This window comes from Cydia strobilella, chromosome 7 (assembly GCF_947568885.1).
Source record: "Cydia strobilella chromosome 7, ilCydStro3.1, whole genome shotgun sequence".
Taxonomy (NCBI): Eukaryota; Metazoa; Arthropoda; class Insecta; order Lepidoptera; family Tortricidae; genus Cydia; species Cydia strobilella.
Genome location: NC_086047.1, coordinates 11,251,819 through 11,272,307, shown reverse-complemented (window position 1 = coordinate 11,272,307; position 20,489 = coordinate 11,251,819). Strand labels below are relative to the sequence as shown.

General features: G+C 36.6%; 1 protein-coding gene across 1 annotated transcript in view; it reads right to left on the bottom strand.

Moving 5' to 3' along the window:
* The window catches only part of LOC134743080 (putative uncharacterized protein DDB_G0282133), a 196,603-nt gene that overhangs the window by 3,793 nt on the left and 172,321 nt on the right, over nt 1–20,489 (bottom strand). The window contains exons 7-8 of the mRNA XM_063676388.1: nt 1,239–1,466; nt 167–321 (exon numbers count right to left, since the gene is read on the bottom strand). Of these exons, the coding sequence (XP_063532458.1) occupies nt 167–321; nt 1,239–1,466 (383 nt within the window). The remainder of the gene's footprint in view (nt 1–166; nt 322–1,238; nt 1,467–20,489) is intronic.

Sequence of the window (20,489 nt, the reverse complement as noted above, 5' to 3'; positions counted from 1 at the left end):
TTAATTATTCTAACTTTTGTAGGTTTTATTATTTGCCAAAAGCCACAAGGTACTGTGTAAACATTAACGTGTGCGATGTGTTGTGCAAATTATTATCCTCGAGAAATTACTGCGTATTGTCAGAAACCAGGACCAGATTTAAGGTAGTGTTAAACATCTGTCGTACCTTAGAGTTGGTCTGTGTAGCAACGCAGTGCAAGTGCACCGCTTTGGAGTTGAACCACTCGGTGGGGGGGAACTGCGCAGAGAAGGTGCTCATCGCCCGCGCCTGCTTGCTGCGGCCGCTTCGTCTGAATAAGCGGGACAGCAGGGACGCTTTTTCTGAAACAACCGCGTAGTATAGTAGTGAAATGAAATCAAATTCATGTACCTATAGGTAGAAATGCTGAAGTCGTAGATGGAAACTAATTACCTACCTGTTTATACACTAGTTTGCAAATACCTTTAAAAACCTTCCGTGGTCTCTGCCTACCCCTCCGGGAAATAGGCGTGATTATATGTATGTATGTATGTATGTATGTATGTACCTTTAAAAAACTTGACAGAAAGAAGGCATTTGTTTGTTAGTTGCATTTCTGATTGTGAGTACTATAAAATACCTCAGCATCTTCTGAAGAGTGTTGATGCGGATCGATTGCTAGGATTGCTAAGACATAAATCGGTCTGAACACTCTGAACTAATTAAGTTCGCAGTTCCCTTTGTTGCGTGCCAGTCCTAAAGGTAAATACACTAAAAAAATATGACAATGACACTAAAATTGATGACTACAAAAACTAAAAAAACCGGCCAAGTGTGTGTCGGACTCGCCCACCGAGGGTTCCGTACTTTTTAGTATTTGTTGTTATAGCGGCAACAGAAATTCATCATCTGTGAACATTTCAACTGTCTAGCTATCACGGTTCATGAGATACAACCTGGTGACAGACGGACAGACGGACGGACAGATGGACAGCGGAGTCTTAGTAATAGGGTCCCGTTTTTACCCTTTGGGTACGGAACCCTAAAAATACAACTAAACATTACTCTTGCTTACAGTTTTCACCTACGATACGATTGCTCTGAAAGTATAGTAAGTAATTAACAACGCCCATTTTTTATATCACGATATTAGCAAAATCTTAGTCCGTTTCGGCTAATGGTACATGAACATTGTTTTCTAACCGTTTAATCTACATGCAGTAACAAAGAGTAACAAGGATAGGTAAACGACATTACACGGGACACCCGCAAATCTTACTAGGCGACGCTGATTCAACGCTGGGCGGGTAGTCGGTGGACGAGGAGCTGTCAGTCGTGTTATTATGCTTGTGGTGCAGACTGCGGGTGGAGGCGCAGCGCTGCAGGTACTTGCTTGACGAGCCGAAGATGCGGAGCGAGTGGCGCCGGTCGAGCGAGCGCGGTGCGGGGAATGAGGCGCTACGCCTCTTGTTTGGACGCCCGTAAAGGATCTTGTCGTTGGGGTTTCCTGCAATTTAAAGAAAGTTTTCCAAAAATTATTTACATATTAGATAAAACATTTCGGCGACAGCACCTTAGATCGGATACATTATCGATGGATCCAGTAGTAGGTATAAACGTGTGTCAAATCATCTGAGGGAAGGGTAAATAAACATTATCACGAAAAATAAGTAAGAATTTTTTTCTCCACCTTTTTCCTGTGTTGAATTTGGAAGGAATCGGTTGGTAATACCTAATAGTACAATCGGATTAAGTGTATAAATCTGGATTCAGCTATTATTTTCTATAACAAGATGTATTTTTTCCGCAAATTATTTTCTATAACAAGATGTATTTTTTTGTGTAGAATTTAATAAAACGCAAATTTCTCCAGGATGGTACACATTTTCCAAGATGGCTGCGATTCCTCGAGGTCCCCAAATGTCAAATAGTGTGGACATGAAAAAGAGACCTTTAATTAACATACATACCAAATTTCATATCTTTGGAAGGATTTCGAGGTTAGACTTAATCCGATTGTACTGTAAAGTGTCTTGCTAAGACAGAAATAAAATGATAAATCAAAGCCGTAAATGTGCAGGTACCTGTACCTACCTATTAATAAAATAAATCTTAAAATTTCCCTCGATATGTAGGCATAGGTTCGGAGAAAGTTATTTAGCTAAGAGCAGCATTACATAAAATCAATATAGGAATTAATAAACAACAACCGATGTTACTATAAACAGCACATTTTATTAAGACACGGTGCCATTCATTAGCCAACTTAATGCACCCTAGTGTCACAAGAATAAGTTTACTGTTGGCGAAAAGTGAGAAATTGATAATAGGTAGATACATCGATGCGATCTAGTTTTGAGAAAGGCAACATTGTGTCTAACACTCCTAAACTGTATCAATCCGTAAAGTTAGACTATGGACAGTATATCCAAGGGTTTAAGAGTCAGTGCAACAATTTTCTGTCGATATAAACAGTTGTAAAATTAACAGGAATATCGTTATCGCAGCTATATCCTGTTAATAAACTAAATACCTAAAAGTCTATTAGCTGTTCACATTGTTTAGTGTGTTCGGTTTTCAAGTCATGTACTTAAGTTAAATGATATCTGTTAAATAATGTAGTTGGCTACAAGATGCCAAAACAGGATTATTTGTACAACCAATGCGATAGAAACAAAAATGAGTTATGTATGTAAGGTACATACTCGTACTACCTAAGTAGGTAAGTACCGTGAAGTATATAAGCCCTCGCGTTCTATGGTTATTTATTAGTAAGTACATTTCTTTATTTCCCACCACCACCACACACAAAAGTTCAACAGCAGAATGTATGATTCGTAAAATCGATCGAATTCCTATAAGGAACACTCATTAGCGCGAAAACTCCTTTTTGTTCCCTTACGGATTCCTGGCAACCCAACGAGACCACCTACTTACACCATAAAATATAAGCTGACTACAGCCAGCGGCCAAAGAAGGAACTAACATGGCTGTATTGCAATTTAGCTTCGACAGTACTATGGCAGCGCCACCAGCACCGGCACATATAACGTTGTTCGAGGTTTTTCCTTTTCAGGCGTGATTTTTTTCTCCCCCCGGACTCAGGGAAGGCGAAGATCTCATATTCGCATTCCACCAACTGTTATAATGACGTGTCACATTCCAGGTTATTTCTAAACTGGGCTAACTACATCATGCACCATTGCGCGGATTTTCGAGTAATAAATCTCGTGCATTTATTTAGCAGTGCATTGAGTGTTAAAAAGTATTATACACTTGGGTGTTATACACTTTTTCAATTTCTGTAAAAACTGTAACCGTGACCGCGACAAATTTAATACCACTTGATAAATAAGCGTTTCTTCAATATAATTCAAAAAAAAGGATGAGTATAGTTTTTTTTGTTCTTATTTAGTGACAATACTGACAATTTGGTTTGAGCAACTATAAATATTTTTGTGCAACTCATAAATCAGTCGTTACGCATAAGTGCAAATGAAAATACAATTGAATCATCGCATCAAGTCGATCTTATTCGGTGTCAGCGCGTCTGATTTATCTCCACAAGTGCGCCTTCTTTGTGCGTCACTTGTGCATTGGAATTGGGATAAATTTATCAATATTATGACCAAGACCAAAAATTCAATTTTAGGATCTTTATTTACTTTTTGACAATTCCAATCACTAAAATCGCCCGTGAGAACTGTTTTGTAGTATATTATAAGAGTTATAAGCTTTGCAAGGGGTTGAGGGTTTCAAACCATGAGGGGTAAATAAACTTTGTTGAAGAGAAACACAGAGGAAATCTCAACACCTTAAGAAAATACATACTAAATTTAAAATAATAATAAATAAATATTATGGGACAATCATACACAAATCCCATGTATGGTCAGACTTGTGTTGTGGGTACTATTATGTACAGTCAAGTGTAAAAATATGGGTGCACTCATCATACTCAAAAATATGTCCCATAGCTCTTATGTCAGCGAATTACCTATGGGACATATTTTTGAGTAAGTTGTATGCATCCATATTTTTACGCTTGACTGTACTATACGACGATATATGGGAACAAATATTTATGAAAACACACAAATAAACATTGAAGACAATATTTAGGTACCTAGACAGGCAATATATTTATTACTCATCCGCAGTTTTAAGCCCTGAATATAATTTGACGGAAACGATTTCTGGATCTGGATCTGAACAACGGATAATGCTAACATACCGATGCAAAATTAGTACATATTATGATTTTATGAACTATCATGAATTCGTAAAAAAACATTTTACTAAGCCATAACGATTAAAAATGCTATTGTGTTGCATCCTAGACATGTTTGAATTGATTAACTATAAGTTGCAAGTTTCTAATGCGCCCCATCATTAATCAAAATAAAAACTTGTTGAGTGAACACCAAAATGGTCACGATTAGAAGTTTGCTTATTAGACGGACCCAACACCAGATCAGGCAGAGCGTGTTAAAGAATGCTGACATGAAACGATTTATAGCACATAACATCTTCGCACTAAGCCTGTTGGAAGAAGATGTTCTCTACTTAAACATGCCGGTTTAAGAACGTTAACTGAATCAATCAAAGTCACATACCATCCCAATGATCCTTAAGCATATTTCTAGTTCTTAGAGCAATCCTAAGTGCTTTCCCTATCTCGATCGGTACTAAGACTAGTCCTGCCAAAGAAAGCGAGTCACGAGCACGACGAACTAAGTTGCGAGGAATGCTGCCACATTTACATGCGCAAGTGTACTGATGCTCTTAGCAAAATTAGCTTAGCTGCCATCATCGCAGCCGTTATCAAAGCATTTGATGGCTTGTTACTAAGATATTAAGATGCATTTTTCATTTATGCATAATTTTTAGTGCAGGTACAGGCTTAAAGTAATTTCGTGATCGCCAGTTGAGATAAGAACATAAAATGATACCGCGGCGAGGAGGCCGAACACTTCGGCTCTGTTATGATTATCTTTTAAGCCGAAGTGCAACGTTTAATAATGTAAATATCAGACGATAGCGGCCAAGTTCTTTTTTATTGCCTTTTTAGTTAGCATGCAAATGCAACGTCGGGATGATAAATGTAGCTACCTATAAGAGCTGCATTTACTGAGGTAAATATAAGTTAAACTGACGGAAGACGGCAGTCCTACATAAGAATTTATATTATTAAATGATGAGAAAAGTAAAAGAAAAGAGACTTATCGGTAGGTACCTACATTTTGCAGTTGTTTGCCTACTGTAGATTTCTCGCTTTGAATGGTTTTAATAGAAATCAGATTGCATTCTCAAACATGAAAACTAATCAAGTGCAACGGTTGAATCCTATTTTGGTAACGCCCTGCATCGTCGATATTTACGACCCACAGTTGTCCTATCAACAAGAGCAACATGTTGTCGTCCGACTGATCATCTTATACAAAACAAGTCGTATGATTCTTCCGGTTAACATTTGAACAAAATATTTAGTATTCGCATGCTGAAGCGAAACAAAATATCCTATAATATTGACATCCCAAGGTAGGGTACGCTGGTAAGACCACGCATCCGATAAGAGTACGCTACACCAAAATCCACAAAGCTGTTTAGGATATGTCGTATATTGAAGTGAACAGAGGTTAGAAGTGCTGTGAAAATAATGAAAAATTCAATGAAAATACAAAACTTACGTAAGTTTACAGATTTTTTCTTGCAACATTAATTATTTTTAGCATTTTGAAAGTATTTTTTAGACAAGACTGTAGGTAATTATTTTGTAAAAATTAAGTATAAGTAGGTACAGTTAAATCTCCAAGGACGTTGCCTACCGCGTTAGACGGGTGCAGTTCTGGTCAGAGTTAATAGATGGTGTTTCCATCCACATGATTACCATATGGCAGGGGTTTTCAAAGTGGGGGGCGCGGAGCCTCGGGAATTAAACTTGTTTGATTTTGAAAACTAGAACATTTAGATACAAAGGGGGGCGTGGGAATTTCATTTTAGGCAGCAGGGGGGCGTGCCTAAAAAAAGTTTGGGAACCCCTGCCATATGCCATATGGTATGGTATGGTATGGTATAGTACTACCGTACAGAAAGGACACTTCCTATAAACCTGAAGTTTGATAGCGATTCAGGGTAGAATCATGCTGTCCCTTTCTAATGTATGGCGCTATCCCTTTCGGCTATTTGGGGTTGTCAAAATTCAAGTCATTATCTTATCTGTAGTCGTGCACGCAAAGGGATGTCAAGTTGTGCCAACCCTAATAATTGCTCGGAGCAATGCTGAGCCGAACGGAGCCGAGTTTACCCGAAAGGAGGAGTGTCCCCCCACTGGTATGGCCACTGTGTGCATGAGTCCGTAGTAATGTATCGTATAAGAGTACGCGCGTACCGTGTATCGCGTATCGTGTAAGAATCTACCGTTGGTAGAAGAATCTCGAGAATAACAAATAGCTCAAGCAACTGATAATGGAGTAAAAAATGTGCCTTTGATTAGTTTGCGATGAGATACAAATTTCCCAATCAGCTATAATGATGACCGACCACAAAATTTACGCATTTCTCACGAAGAACAAATTGCACATCGGCTACAACCTACAGTACAGTATTGAGGCACATATTTTCCAGGCAGCTATAGACGTTGAGAACGACGCATTTTGGCAATACTTCGCAGCCCTTATGTTTAATATCAAACGATTTTTTTTTAGAATTTATTAAACTTTAAGTGCGTAGTCCTAGACTAGCTTACCCTAAATCATTCTAACGCAGACACACCAAACCGGAATTAAAATAAGATCTTTTTTTAAGAAGTTGGAACAAAGTAAATAATACCGGGTAAAATCTCTGCAACCAGTGCAACCTGCAACTGACTGATATTCTAGCCGGAATAGGTATTTTAATTAATCTTTCAGCCACGTTAACGATTACGAAAATAAGAAATCGGCACCGCTTAGGTACCTAATCACAGTCAAATTAAGGTTTTTACTGTTACTTTTTGTAGATAAAGCTTACCTATATACCACAACCGGAGATAATTTGCGATGTTTTGTACAAGATGGCATCATATTTTATTGTCTCGCTTAGCATCTGTTGCATCTATAAACACTGAGAAATATTTCCTGGATTCATATTTTATATACTGTGTGACAGGTGACAGTGGAAATGGAAACGTAAGTATTTTACAAAGACATTTTCGTGAGCAAGCTTTACTCGGAAGCATTTAAACATTTGACATACGACTATACAAAATTTTAAATTCATTGCGGGTGGTCGCAATGCAGAGCTTTAATTTATTTCCTCCACCGTCGAGTATCCAGAAATAAGCAGATGAGATTCTGACCTACATGTCGAGTGCAGTTTCTTTAAAAAGCACTCATCTCTTAATTAATGTTAGGTAGTAATGAAAACATTTATCGGGGTCAAGTAGATGTATCTCAGACGATACGGAAATGAAGATCATGTACAAATATGACTTTCATCTAAGTCGAATGTGAGTTAAGCACTTACGTATTAGGTAAAACAAACCACGATAGCAGGGCTCTCTAGGGTGGTTGAGATACTGACCAAAGAAAGTAGAGTCACATTACAAACAAAATTAAATATATATTTGCGGACACCTTACATAAACTACATTGACTTAGTTCAAAAACTAGCTACTCTTATGCTATGGAGCACACTTACAGGCTTACAATCTAGCTTCAGGAATACATCACACCTTGTGCGCCTAGCCAAGAAGACGATAGTTGATAGAAAACACCAATCGAAACGTAAATAATGTAAGGAAATAGTCACATGACTTGTAGCACCTGTCATCCCGATACATTTTTACTTCTATTTAGGCATTTGTCGATGTACGATTGTCATCCTAGTGATCGTTCTAATAAAACAAAACACCTACGTATAAAATAAATTTCTCTTATCGGGATAAGAATTGCTAACTCCACAGTCGTCAAAAATGTACTTATACGAATCTCAAAATTCTCAAAGGTAAAGGTGCACAAATGCATCATGCAAAAGAAATTTCAAGGTTCAACGGCCTAAGATTTAGCCGCTAAAAATGAAACAAATTTCCAAGACGTTCGGAATCAGATCTGCGTGTGTCGGAAGGATAAAAAACTATACTGTATTGCTTTCATCGAAATATTTGGACCTTCGAACTAAATAATTACTTTATGTCTATATGAAGATGGTAAAGAATGCAACGATACTGTAGAAATATTAGTGTGTGAGTCAGTCGATCGATAGGAATTGAGTTAGGTACCTATATGTTACAAATTATAAGAATATCGTTTTCGCATCTTTCGTATTAATGATCGTTTTGGTTTGTAACATCATTGCACTTTCACAAAGTTTTATTGTGTGTACCTATTGATCATAATGAACATACGTTTTCTATTCATTCTTAAGATCTTTTAAATTCCTGGTACCATCTGTCCATTCATTAATCCAACATAACATATTGATGTCCGGTATAGTTATGATTCCGAATGTAACTTCGGTATCTCAAACTTTTGCATGTAACAATGTGCCTTATTTTAAAAACGTAAAGTTGAATTCACATTGTATCTTCGGGAATGATAATTCGAGAATAGTACAATCTTGTCTAGGTATTATGAAAAGAAATCGGGATTGGTGTCTTCCTGTCCTTTGATCACGCTCAACTTGCTACTGAACCATAAAATTCAGTTAAGATAATTCAGATAATTGAGTTAGTTTATGATCAGTCAGATTCTTTTTAAAGTTTCTAGCTGACTTGACTATAGTGACACTAATATGAATGGCGTTCTGTTTTACTATAACTATTGGCTCCATATTATAGGGCGTCACTTAGATAAGAAAATAGGTTTGGCAACTGTAGCTCATTAATATATACATTTTTTTTTTACTATTGCACAAAATACAAAAAATGTACAAATGGCGGACTTAATGCCTAAAGCTGGTCCATTTTCTATGGGAGGGTAATTTTTTTTTGCAATTTCGTGGTTGGTCCCATAGTAAAAGTTGCTCAGTATAATCCCCAAAACCTCCCTAGCAATGGGAATGCACTTATTTTTAAGTTATCCTGTATATATGGTCGTGATGATGATACAATCATTAATTGTTTACATGAGATATATAGTCTAATTTCATGAATTTTCGAGTGAATGCCTGCAAACAATAGCAGTATGATAGACTATTTGCCGCTACTGTAGGCGAACGTTACAACGTTTAACGAACCTTTTGATAATATGCTTGCAACTGGAAACCCATAATTATCTGTCCTGCTAAGTTTTTTCTGCTTCCAATGACGATGACGTAACAATTTTTACGATCTAATGACGCATTTTCCGATAATTATCGCCTTGTTTCCGGGTACCACGACCTTGGCTGCACTAAGATTCGTCAAATTATCCGTTAGTTTTTCAGCGACCCTCGACACTTCCTAAATTGGCCGCTCTGCGCTCCGCGGTCATTCGAAAAAATATCACCACGAGTAAATGGCGGAACGTAATGATAATGAAGTCATTAGTGGTTAAAACAATGTTGTGTAATGTTTGCCTTTATGATTAGGTTTTGGCATAAGTAATCCGCCGTTTATGGTCGATGACCGAATTGGAGGCAAATGTCGTTAAAATCAAGAGCAAAACTATTCACCGCTGTTTTGTCACACACACCTCTTATTTAACACATTCACTGCCCCCAACGCACATGTGCGTTCACCGTCATACAAGTTTGTTCCTAGGCCACGCCCGCTGGCAGTGAATGCGTTAAAGAGTTCGACATTTGTTTGTTATGAGTGCCAAACATCAACCTAACCAAACCTAAAATCAGAACCCAAATTGAGTAGGTACCTAGTCGTTCTAGTCATGTCTAGGAGACCAATGATAGATATAACTCCGTAATAGATGGATACAGTCTAAGGAAAAGACGTGCCTTGAAAATCAAGAAAATTTGACTCTCGATCAGAGGGCGCTACTAGCTTTGGCCTACTGTCGTATAGATGGCGTTGACGGTTTCGTTTGTTATTTAACAACTTTTACGCATATCAGTGAAAGAACATGGGTCAAAATCATAAAAATAATTAATGCAAATAAAAAAAATTATTTATCCATATTTAAATACATTTTATCGTATTTTTATAAATCTTCATTTTTAGTTTTAAAGTATTTCGATAGATGGCAGTGTATTTACTGGGGTTACAAAATTTACTATGACAGTACCGCTCTAGTATAAGTTACTCTATGAGGAGACTAATAGAGGATACATTTTAGATTTTAAACTTTATTAGAACAATTCTTCTCCCAATATTAGAGGCTTCCGGTTGTATCTTACATTCGCAGTTTATAATTCAGTCCGAGTCCCGCCCAGTTACCTAATCTTAATAATTAGCAGCACAAAGTTTACTGTACACTAAGGGCTAAAACAGTAGTATCATAAGTGGTGAAGAAAGATTCACAGCACAGTGCAAAGGTTACGCAAAGCGTTTCACACTTCAACTAGAAGGACTGTTGAGAAACAGGGGTGTCGTCAATTGCTGTCGTTACTAAAGATTATTTTAAAGCACTAAGAAAAAAACCTGGTTCAAAAAACAGAATTTTTGGCTTGGAAAATAGCTTCACGATCCTCTTAGCATGAACATTTTTTTATTGGAAAACCGTCCTTCGCTATTAAGAACCTGTATTATTATTTTTATATTACTTAGGTTTTACGACATCCCATATATCAATATTCATGAGCGTTAACATTTTTTTCTAATATTTACATACATATAAATAAAAATTAGATACCTAAATATTAGATTTTTCACATAACCTAAGTTAAATTATCGACAATTATGTAAGAATCTAATAAGAAATGTGCCAGTCTAATCATTAACTAAAACAAAAAACACACTAAAATAAGAAGAAAATTATACAACGTTCGCGAATTATATTACTCGTATCTACTTTGCTCTAGAAGAGAAAAGTGGATGGCTGGAAAGTAAACTAACAACTATATATTTTATTTTACAATTTACGTCGATGACTGGATTTTTATGAATAATGTAGGTCATTTGTGAACCACAACTGCAATAATATGTTTTATATCTAAGTTAATAGAGTCTATATTTATATTATTATTAGTAACTGTACGTTTTAAGATTCATTGACTTGATTATGGACCACATGGGAAAAAGTAATAAACAGTATAGGGACGGACTTTCAGTTTGTTTGTGAGTGAGTTAACCCCCACTACGTGTTCCATAGAGGAAGTAAGCGTGGCGACGCATTTACATGTTGTTCTGTTTTGAACATACCTGTAGTATTTTTTAAACTTTATTTGTGACTTGTGACGGGGAAACCAGGCGCGGGGAACCTACAATACAAAATCGTGGGGACAAAAAAAAAACAAAAACGAGATTTACGGAAAGATCGTTAACTACTCCCTCTTAACCCGATTTCCCCTGCATGGCGGTTTGTATTTAATCTACTTTGCTTTTATTTACGTAGGTACTCAATCTATCAACGCAGTGAGTGCATTGAAGAATCTTTTCAATTTAAGTCAACTTAAATAATAATGTCGTAAGTCGTAACCACGGTTGTAACGTCGATGAATGAATTCGATGGGGTTTCTTAATTTGAAACAAACTTACGAGCAAAAACTGATGCCCTCGAATTTAATTAAACGAATTGAGAAATTATAGTCTAAAGATGGAGAACACAAAATGAGTATTGTTAAGCTTAAATCATCTTAACTAGTCTTAGAAGTGTTCGTTGTGTAGGTACGACTTAGTACTTTTAGTATTGGTGTCTAATATGTTTATCCTTTAACTATACAAGTGCCCGAAAGGATTTGATATAGGTATGTATGTGTACTTGTTATATTCACATGGCGTCCTTTGGTGATGTCCATACCATTAGCAGGACCAATCAATCAGGTGACCAGGGGCGCATTATATAAAGCTTACATGTGACAATATTGCCTACAAGTCTAGTGGCATAACTGACCAAAACACCCCACGGCATTGGTAAAGCGCTTTAATGGGGTCTAGATATTCACTTATAACGCAATCAATAGAAACTCTCTTACCCCTCGTACATGGCCTGTCAAATTTGATCATTGGAAAAGTGACCTTGGCACTTAAGACAATTAGATTAAAATTCTCCCGCAACGCACGGATCCCCGTCTAAGCATACGAGGGGTAACTGCGTGATAACGTTCATTTCCATAAATTATGACACCATCGGCAAGGTTAGGCCAAAGATGCTGTAAGGGCAATTTCACAGTCGAACGCGCGTCTAATGCGGTAAACCAGCGCTCGGGCTAGCCAGTTAACGATCGTCATCTTTCGGACCAATAGGAACCGTTTGAAACGATTATTGTCCAAAAAACAACAAGAAAAACAGCTTGTTAGCTGAAGGTTGTTCGAAATGTATGTATTCCAAAGTTGTATGTGTTGAGACAGTAAGGAAAAATCAGAAACTATAAGATATAGCTAAAATATTGTAATTGTGCCGTCTGCCGCTCTGTTTTCGTAAACGGAATACTGTTGGTTCGTAAAAACGTGGTTCCACAGGTATTAACCATATCTGGACTTTCGGATCGGATTTGTTATTCATAAGAATTAAGTTGTAAAGCTTTATAGTCTCTGATTACCCTTCATGATCCCATTTGGATCGCTTACCCAGGACCTATTTATAGTCATTTTGTGGTCGTGGCTCTAACAAATCTTCGCAATTTTGAAAATTTTGTGGAACATGTTTCCCAGAGATCAAAGTGTCCCCCATCTCCCCTAACGTAATATTTGAAAGTCTGGAAGCGCTCTTGACGTTTATGACAGCCCCGTAGATTGAATCCTGTAAAAACTAGCAGCTAACATCGATTACTCAGATCTAGGCTAATTGTATTCAAGTTTTGGCGCTAGCCCCACGACCCCAGACTTAACGTTTCCGGCTAGACCTAGTTTCCACATGGTGTTTTATTGAACGAATAAAAATTTACATACCACGGCGTTTAGCTGCTTCCTGATCAACATATCAGTTAGTATTTATGATTTAGGCATCAAAACGATAATAATAATTCAGCCTAGATATATATACGTCCCACTGCTGGGCACAGGCCTTCTCTCATGCGCGAGAGGGCTTGGGCTATAGTCCCCCCGTTAGCCCAATGCGGATTGGAGATTCACATACACCTTTGAATTTCTTCGCAGATGTATGCAGGTTTCATCACGATGTTTTCCTTCACTGAAAAGCTAAATAGTGTGTAAATATCAAATGATAGTTCGTACATACGTTCTGAAACACTCATTGGTACACAGCCCGGAGCCGCCAGGATTTGAACCCTCGACCTCCGGATTGAAAGTCGGACGTCATATGCACTCGGCCACCACCGCTTGAAAAAACGATAACCTCGGTCTAAACTCTAAATGAACTGGAGTGTTTAAAGTGTTAAGTAGAACCAGTATGTAGTGTACTCGTACAAAACACAGATGTATAATATAGAATATTAAAGAAAAGAACATCAAAGTTGACTTAAAATCAGAACGACTGTCTTATGTTTTGCTTATTGACGACTGTAAAATGCGGCAGTGCGCCATTTCAAATGTGCTCCCACATACAGGATGTTTTGTAACCCCTTAGTTATAAGTCAAATCGCACAAACCATAACGTTAACCACATAATATGACCCTTCGAGACGTCATAACTAACAGGAATTTCAAATGTGAAATCAACTAATTTTGCATTCCAATCCAACACATTTAAAAATGCACCATTTTGTAGCATGACAGTCATGACACACTAGTGCAGTATAAACAGGTTGGCATAAAAATAATATATTTTGCTACCAGGTACTTACTCTCAAAGTGGTCTTTAAAATAAACTTGTCAAAAGCATTTAAAGTGGTATAATTCTGATAGCAATCCTGCCAATCCTGTCTCGACGTCTCGTCTCGTCTCCACTGTAAACATGCTACAGACGTTTAAGTGCAGAACTTCGACTCGTACTCGTTCTAAGGTATGAGCTCTTATTTTAAAAGCATGCCGTGTCAGAGAACATATATAAAACAGAAATGTTGAATTTGAAGCAATATTACCAACAATGGTGCGGTTAGAGCTACAGCTGTTAGTTTTATAAAGAAGGTGGATTAATCGCCGCAGTTCACCGTATTGTATAGTAGTCTAGCTACGAGTAGCACAATTGTTTTTATGTCTGCCATAAAAGCAGTCGATCCTAACTACCAACAAAGAGGATATAATAAGAAGTTATATCTATCTTTGCTACCAAGTATGTTATTGCGACGATGACGAATTCTTGTTCAGTAGCCGAGTAGGTTATAGATAGGAGTTGTCAGTATTTTGGTTGACAACAATGTTGATTTCTGTCGTACCTTGTTTTCTGTGACATAAAACATCTGACAAAGTAGGAAGAATGCGGTCTACCACATTCAATAAAGACGTTTTGTGGACTATAAAAGTGTATAATAGCTAAGTCTCCAAGAAAAACCGCAGGGTGAGATCGCGTTGGTTAAAAGCAGGTAGGTATGTAGCTTAGTAAATGTTAGCTCTTGAGTGTCAAGGAAAGTTTCAAAAGGGACAGGGCTGCATAAAATATTGGTCAAGGGATTCTTATTGGGGATTGCATAGATGCAACATGCGGCAAATACATACAGGATGTAACAAAAATAGTGGCGATCCGTTTAAGGGCATGCTCGGTATTGTGTTCTGATTAGGAAAAAGTAAAAAAAAATAATTTACCGCGAAAAAATGTGGCCTTTGTATGGAGGGTTGGCCGACTTGGACGACCTGTCCCATAGAAAAAAAAAATTCGCATCAAAAAAAATTATTCTATGTACTTTTAGGGTTCCGTACCTCAAAAGGCAAAAAAACGGAATCCTTATAGGATCACTCGTGCGTCTGTCTGTCTGTCCATCTGTCACAGCCTATTTTCTCCGAAACTACTGGACCAATTAAGTTGAACTTTGGTATACATATGTAAGTTTGTGACCCAAAGACGGACATGTAACGTAAACAAATGAATTTTAAACACGGGGGCCACTTTTGAGGGCCACTAAATGAGAAAATTAAAAAATAAAGTTTTTCAAACTACCTATATATCGTATTACATATCAAATAAAAGAGCATTGTGAGAATTAAAAATGACCCCCGCCCCCATTATCTCCGAAACTACTGTTAATTTTTTTTTTTTAAATACACAAGAAGATCTTTACCTATAGATCACAGGACAACCTATTAGAAATGTGCAGTCAAGCGTGAGTCGGACTTAATTACTTAGTTTTTGATCCAACCCTATGGGGTTTTAAAGACATTTCACTCACGTTTCACATAAAAAATACATTGTTTAAATTGTGCAATGTACGGAACCCTTGGAACGCGAGTCCGACTCGCACTTGGCCGATTTTTTTTTTGTTTGATCATTTTTAGGGTTCCGTACCCAAAGGGTAAAAACGGGACCCTCTATTACTAAGACTCCGCTGTCTCTCCGTCAGTCACCAGGCTGTATCTCATGAACCTTGATAGCTAGACAATTGAAATTTTCACAGATGATGTATTTCTGTTGTCGCAATAACAACAAATACAAATACTAAAAACAGAATAAAATAAATATTTAAATGGGGCTCCCATACAACAAACGTTTTTTTTTGCCGTTTTTTGCGTAATGGTAAGAAACCCTTCGTGCGCGAGTCCGACTCGCACTTTGCCGGGTTTTTTTTTTAGCCTGCCGTAATTGTCTCATCACCTGATGGTCTCACCGGAAGATCAGCGTTAGAACTCGCCGACATCATGCTGAGATGAGACAATTTCGTGGCACTTTCGCTTTCCTATATTTTTCTGTTTTTTAAATTTTCTCTTCTGTTTGTTTGTGCTACGACTAAATTGTTTCTATTTCTATTTTCTTTACATTATGTCATCTCATTGGATAGCTAAGCTACAGGCTAAAGAAGCTTCAAAGTACATTAACTACTGTACATGTCGGAGATAGTGTATTTTCTCTTAAAGGAAAGTACATTGTAGGCAGGAAAGAACTCGGATGGCACTTTCTTGCGCTGACAAGTTTAATTTGACAGTAATGACCGACCATTAGCATGCGGTCAGCTGTTCCTGTATTCCTACCGCACTATAAAAGAACCAGTCTAAGTATGAACTTTAAATTTATAACAATTGCACGTAACACTAGGCCAAATTATTATTGGTTCGTGTGAGTCAATGCGCTCAGTTTGCGATGGAAGTAGCTATGTTCTCACGTGAATGAGAATTGATTATAGGTTCAGTGTTTGATTTTCAGTGGTAATGAGTATTTATTATAACAAGTGATCACTAGCTTATATTAAGTGCTAATGTAGAACTATTCCCATTTTCACATTATACTGCACTGATGACGTTGATAAAATAAGTAATAACTACCAGTAATTATGTATGCATGAGTAGAAAGTTAAATTTTAAAACTGTATAGAATTATAGATGTTAAAACGATTATTCATGTTCATATCTTTATTGCAATCATGTTCATCATAATATATACAGGTGTTACAATAAATACATTTGTACATGGTACATGACACCCTGTACCAGGGCACTGCAACATTCTTAAATCTAGGTACATTTTTACATTTCTAGTGTACTAATCATAATATGTACCTACTTAATTAAAATAATATTATATTGTCTTCGGTTAACGCGATAGTTACTCATGAAAAAGTATGAAACTATGAAACGTCGGGATGTATTATAAATTCAATATACGCGATATAATCCGTTTTCATAGTTTTAAAATAATATTATTAATACATAAATTGAATACAAATTGAATTATTAAATAATTAAATATGCGTCAAAATATTGGCTTACAATCTTTATTGTTCATGAAGAATTTAAATTAATTAGAAATTTAAAATTTAAAATTTTTGTGTTAATTAAAATAGGTATGAGAATAAAGATACTGGCAGGTACTATTAATTATTAAAAATGAATTATTAGTTTTCCGAAAAAAAAACTCTTTAGTAGAATAAGTTTTTCTGTAGTAGATATTTTTTTAATTGGGTTTTAAAGTTTAAATTACTAGAAGTTGAAAAAAATGTGTTAACATTGGTACCTAAATACAAAATATGTAGGTACAGTGAGCTGCAAAAGGTACAGGTACATAACGGCCGCTAAGCCTAGTTTCTAACTGGAGGTCCTGACGTTCGAATTCCAGTTGGGCGGTTTGCATGATCAGCAAGGGTGTTTTGGACTGACATTTGGATGTTTACTTACTTGTATTTATCTCTTTAGACCAATCATTATAGTGGCATAAGGTCGAATCATGTAAAATTGTCTTATAATATTTATTAATTTCAGCGAAATATAAGTACCTACACGGAAATTAAAAACTATTTATACTCCTTACTTTGCCTACGTAATTAAATGGAGTGAAAAACTGACGTTATGTTTTACATTTATATACCCACTAAATTTCGATAAGAATTTACGTACAAGAATACAAAACATACTTATCATAGTAGATCCCCATACGTTAACTGAGCTGCTTTTCCTTTGACTCGCCGAACAAATAGCTGGAAACGGGCCAGAAAAAACCTTGAGATCCGTTAACATCATAGGTATTTAGGTAATCAGAAATTAAATAGAACTGGTTCATCTTAAAGTCGTCAAGCGGCAGGCAGGAATATTAGTAGTGAGTGCCTGTCTGAAATAAATCACGTCACCCTATTAGGCGAACCTAGTGTCGTTTCAACAGTTTTTACAACACTATTCAGCTGTCCAAAGAAAGAAGGTTGTAACTATGTTTGAGCTTCATACATTCAATTGCATTTCTCCTTTACAAGTAAGCAATGCACTTAGCGCGTCAGTGCAAGATTGATTTTCGTATCCGGTCTTTTCTCTGGATCCTCTTAAGTTTACACGCCCTTAAGTTAAATGAATAGGGTTGTGATTAGTGTAGTTTTTCTGTCTGATCCAGACCGAGATAAATGGTAGCTTTGAATAATGTGTATTGGTATCAGATCAGACGGATCAGTAGCCGAGTATGTTGCCCAGTTTTTCAGCTTTGATGAATCTAAGCGTGTTAGTTAGTAAATCCTCGGCAAACTGGCTAGGGCAACTGGATATAAATAAATTAATACGATAAATTATAAAATGTATTTGTAGGCCTTAGCCTATATTACAAATACCTACACACATTACATACAGTACCTATTATAGACACGTTGTCGCTTTTAGTACGAACGAAGACCCATGATAGAGAACCTTAAGAGCTATCCGTTTGATCCCGATGTATGTTCACCGAAAATTAGTGGTTTCCGAGAAAATGATTTCGTTTGATCCGCACTGAACTTGACACCCTGTACTTAATGTATATTTTTATGAACAGTCAGTAGGTAGGTACCTAATGTCAGGCACCTAAGCCACATTAAATCACAATACTTGGTCATACTGACATTATGATTCCTACCTACTATTGTATAGGTATCAAAGGTTTACCTATAGTCAATTTTACAAAATAAATAGAAGGCGTCGATGTCGTCAAAGATTGTTTAACACAATTTTGCTATTTGTTTGGGTACTTTGTATCTACGTAAATATACGTTGTATGTATGTAACTATCTCTTGCTTATGGTACTCCATGGTACTCCGCTATGTTCTAAGTAATATTATTAATTTAAATTCGAATTGTATAATAACATATTAAGTATGAATTCGATTAGGAACGTGACCGTTACAAAGTTTGTTACTTGTAAAGTCTGTTATCAAACCCCTTGATTTGAATAAGAGCCAAGTTCACAAGTGTACTCGCGATCGTTGGCCCCGTGCGTAATCGGTCAAATATAGAAGTTTATTGATTAAAATGCCGTTGTCAAAACATTTCACCATCGTACCGTTGCAACTGTTCCCTCAACAAATTGCCAATGTCACGTACCTTGCGACTGTCGTGACCTTTTCCAGGTCACTTTTTATGGTCGACAAAAAACTGTTTTATTTTGAACCATCTGCGTAGGACCTAAAAGACGTTCTATTATGTGTAGAACTGTAGAGAACTGTAGATAACAAATTTTCGATTGATAACCATGTCGCTGTGACAATTTATTCAGAATCCCAAGAAGGAAATCATAATGAGGACTATTTCGTACTGCTGACCGAGTTTTCTAAGAAATAAATTAACTGTTTATTTTCGCTGGATATAAACGCCTTGTGTTTGTTACAAAATTGCACTCCCGGCTCCAATTCTTTGTCTTGGAACTTGGCACATGTTTGGGCAAAGAGAACAAACAAGAAGCAGAAAATCTTGAATTAATGATGTTTTGAACAAGCATGAGCTTGGGGAGAACCGAGAACTCAATCATGCACAGGTACTGCGTACTAACAGCGTACTTATTCAAGTGGTGCAAAAAGGTGACATGTAAAATAAAATTTATAACCGTCGTAATACCTAACAGTTTATTTATGGGTGATTTTATGATGTTTACAAAAGGTTTTATACAGTACTAAATCCCTAACAACTAAAAAATAAATATGTTATTATGTCACTTGCAAAATAAAGATCAATCTAGCAACAGGTAAGTAATTTGCAAATACATGCTATATAGTATATTTTGTACAGTGAACTGCGAAATTGCATGGAGAAATTATGAATGAAATCATTGATAAAGTCGCCATGCACTTTTGCGGCTGATGGTACATTATTGATTTGATTGACTGTAAATTAAATAGAACTACACCTAATTATTAAAAGGCTTCCTTTAAGGTGTAAATTAGGCAAGGTTCCATGGAGGAAATACTCGATACCTTTATCGATAGATACCTTTTCAAGAGTTAACTCGATCGCAAACTGAGGCAAAATAAACATGGATAAACGACGTTCAATTTCCATTTCGACAAGCTTTGCGAGTAAACGTCGATCGTTTCCTAAAAATGAGTTAGCTCGCAAATTGCGCTGAGTCCGCTGAATTCCGTGGCCTACAATCAGGGCACTGCAGGCGCCCTACATTCCGTTTGTTTCCAGCGTCAACGGGATCCCATTATCTTCATGCCACGTTTTCCGTCTTTGGCTACGTTGTATAATTGTGACTGTTAACTGTTTTTATAAATAGTTACATGTAATAAGCTTGATATTTTTATGTGCCTTTAAAAATTAAGTTTGTGATTATGTTACTAGTTATCGACACCGACACGTTCATACGACACCGATTTCACGGGTGACAATCGACAAAAATAATTTTAATAACAAAACTTCCGTGAGACACAGACATTAAAATACGTGAGTGACCCTTTATTAATATATTTAATATGACAATAGTAGATTAATTGTGTTACAAGGGAGCAAAATGACATATTTACGGCGAGGGCGTACATTGAATCCTAAACGAAGCGAAGGATTCTATAATAGAATCCCGAGAGTAACGAGGGATTCTAAAGTAGAATCCTGAGTGTAGTGATGAATTATGATGTTTTAAAATATTATTTAAGCTAAAAAATAATGTGCATTTTTTTTTAATAGTGTCCTAGAACAGAAATGTGTTACTTTGATCCCTCCTAGCAGGGAAGAAAAGTGCCACT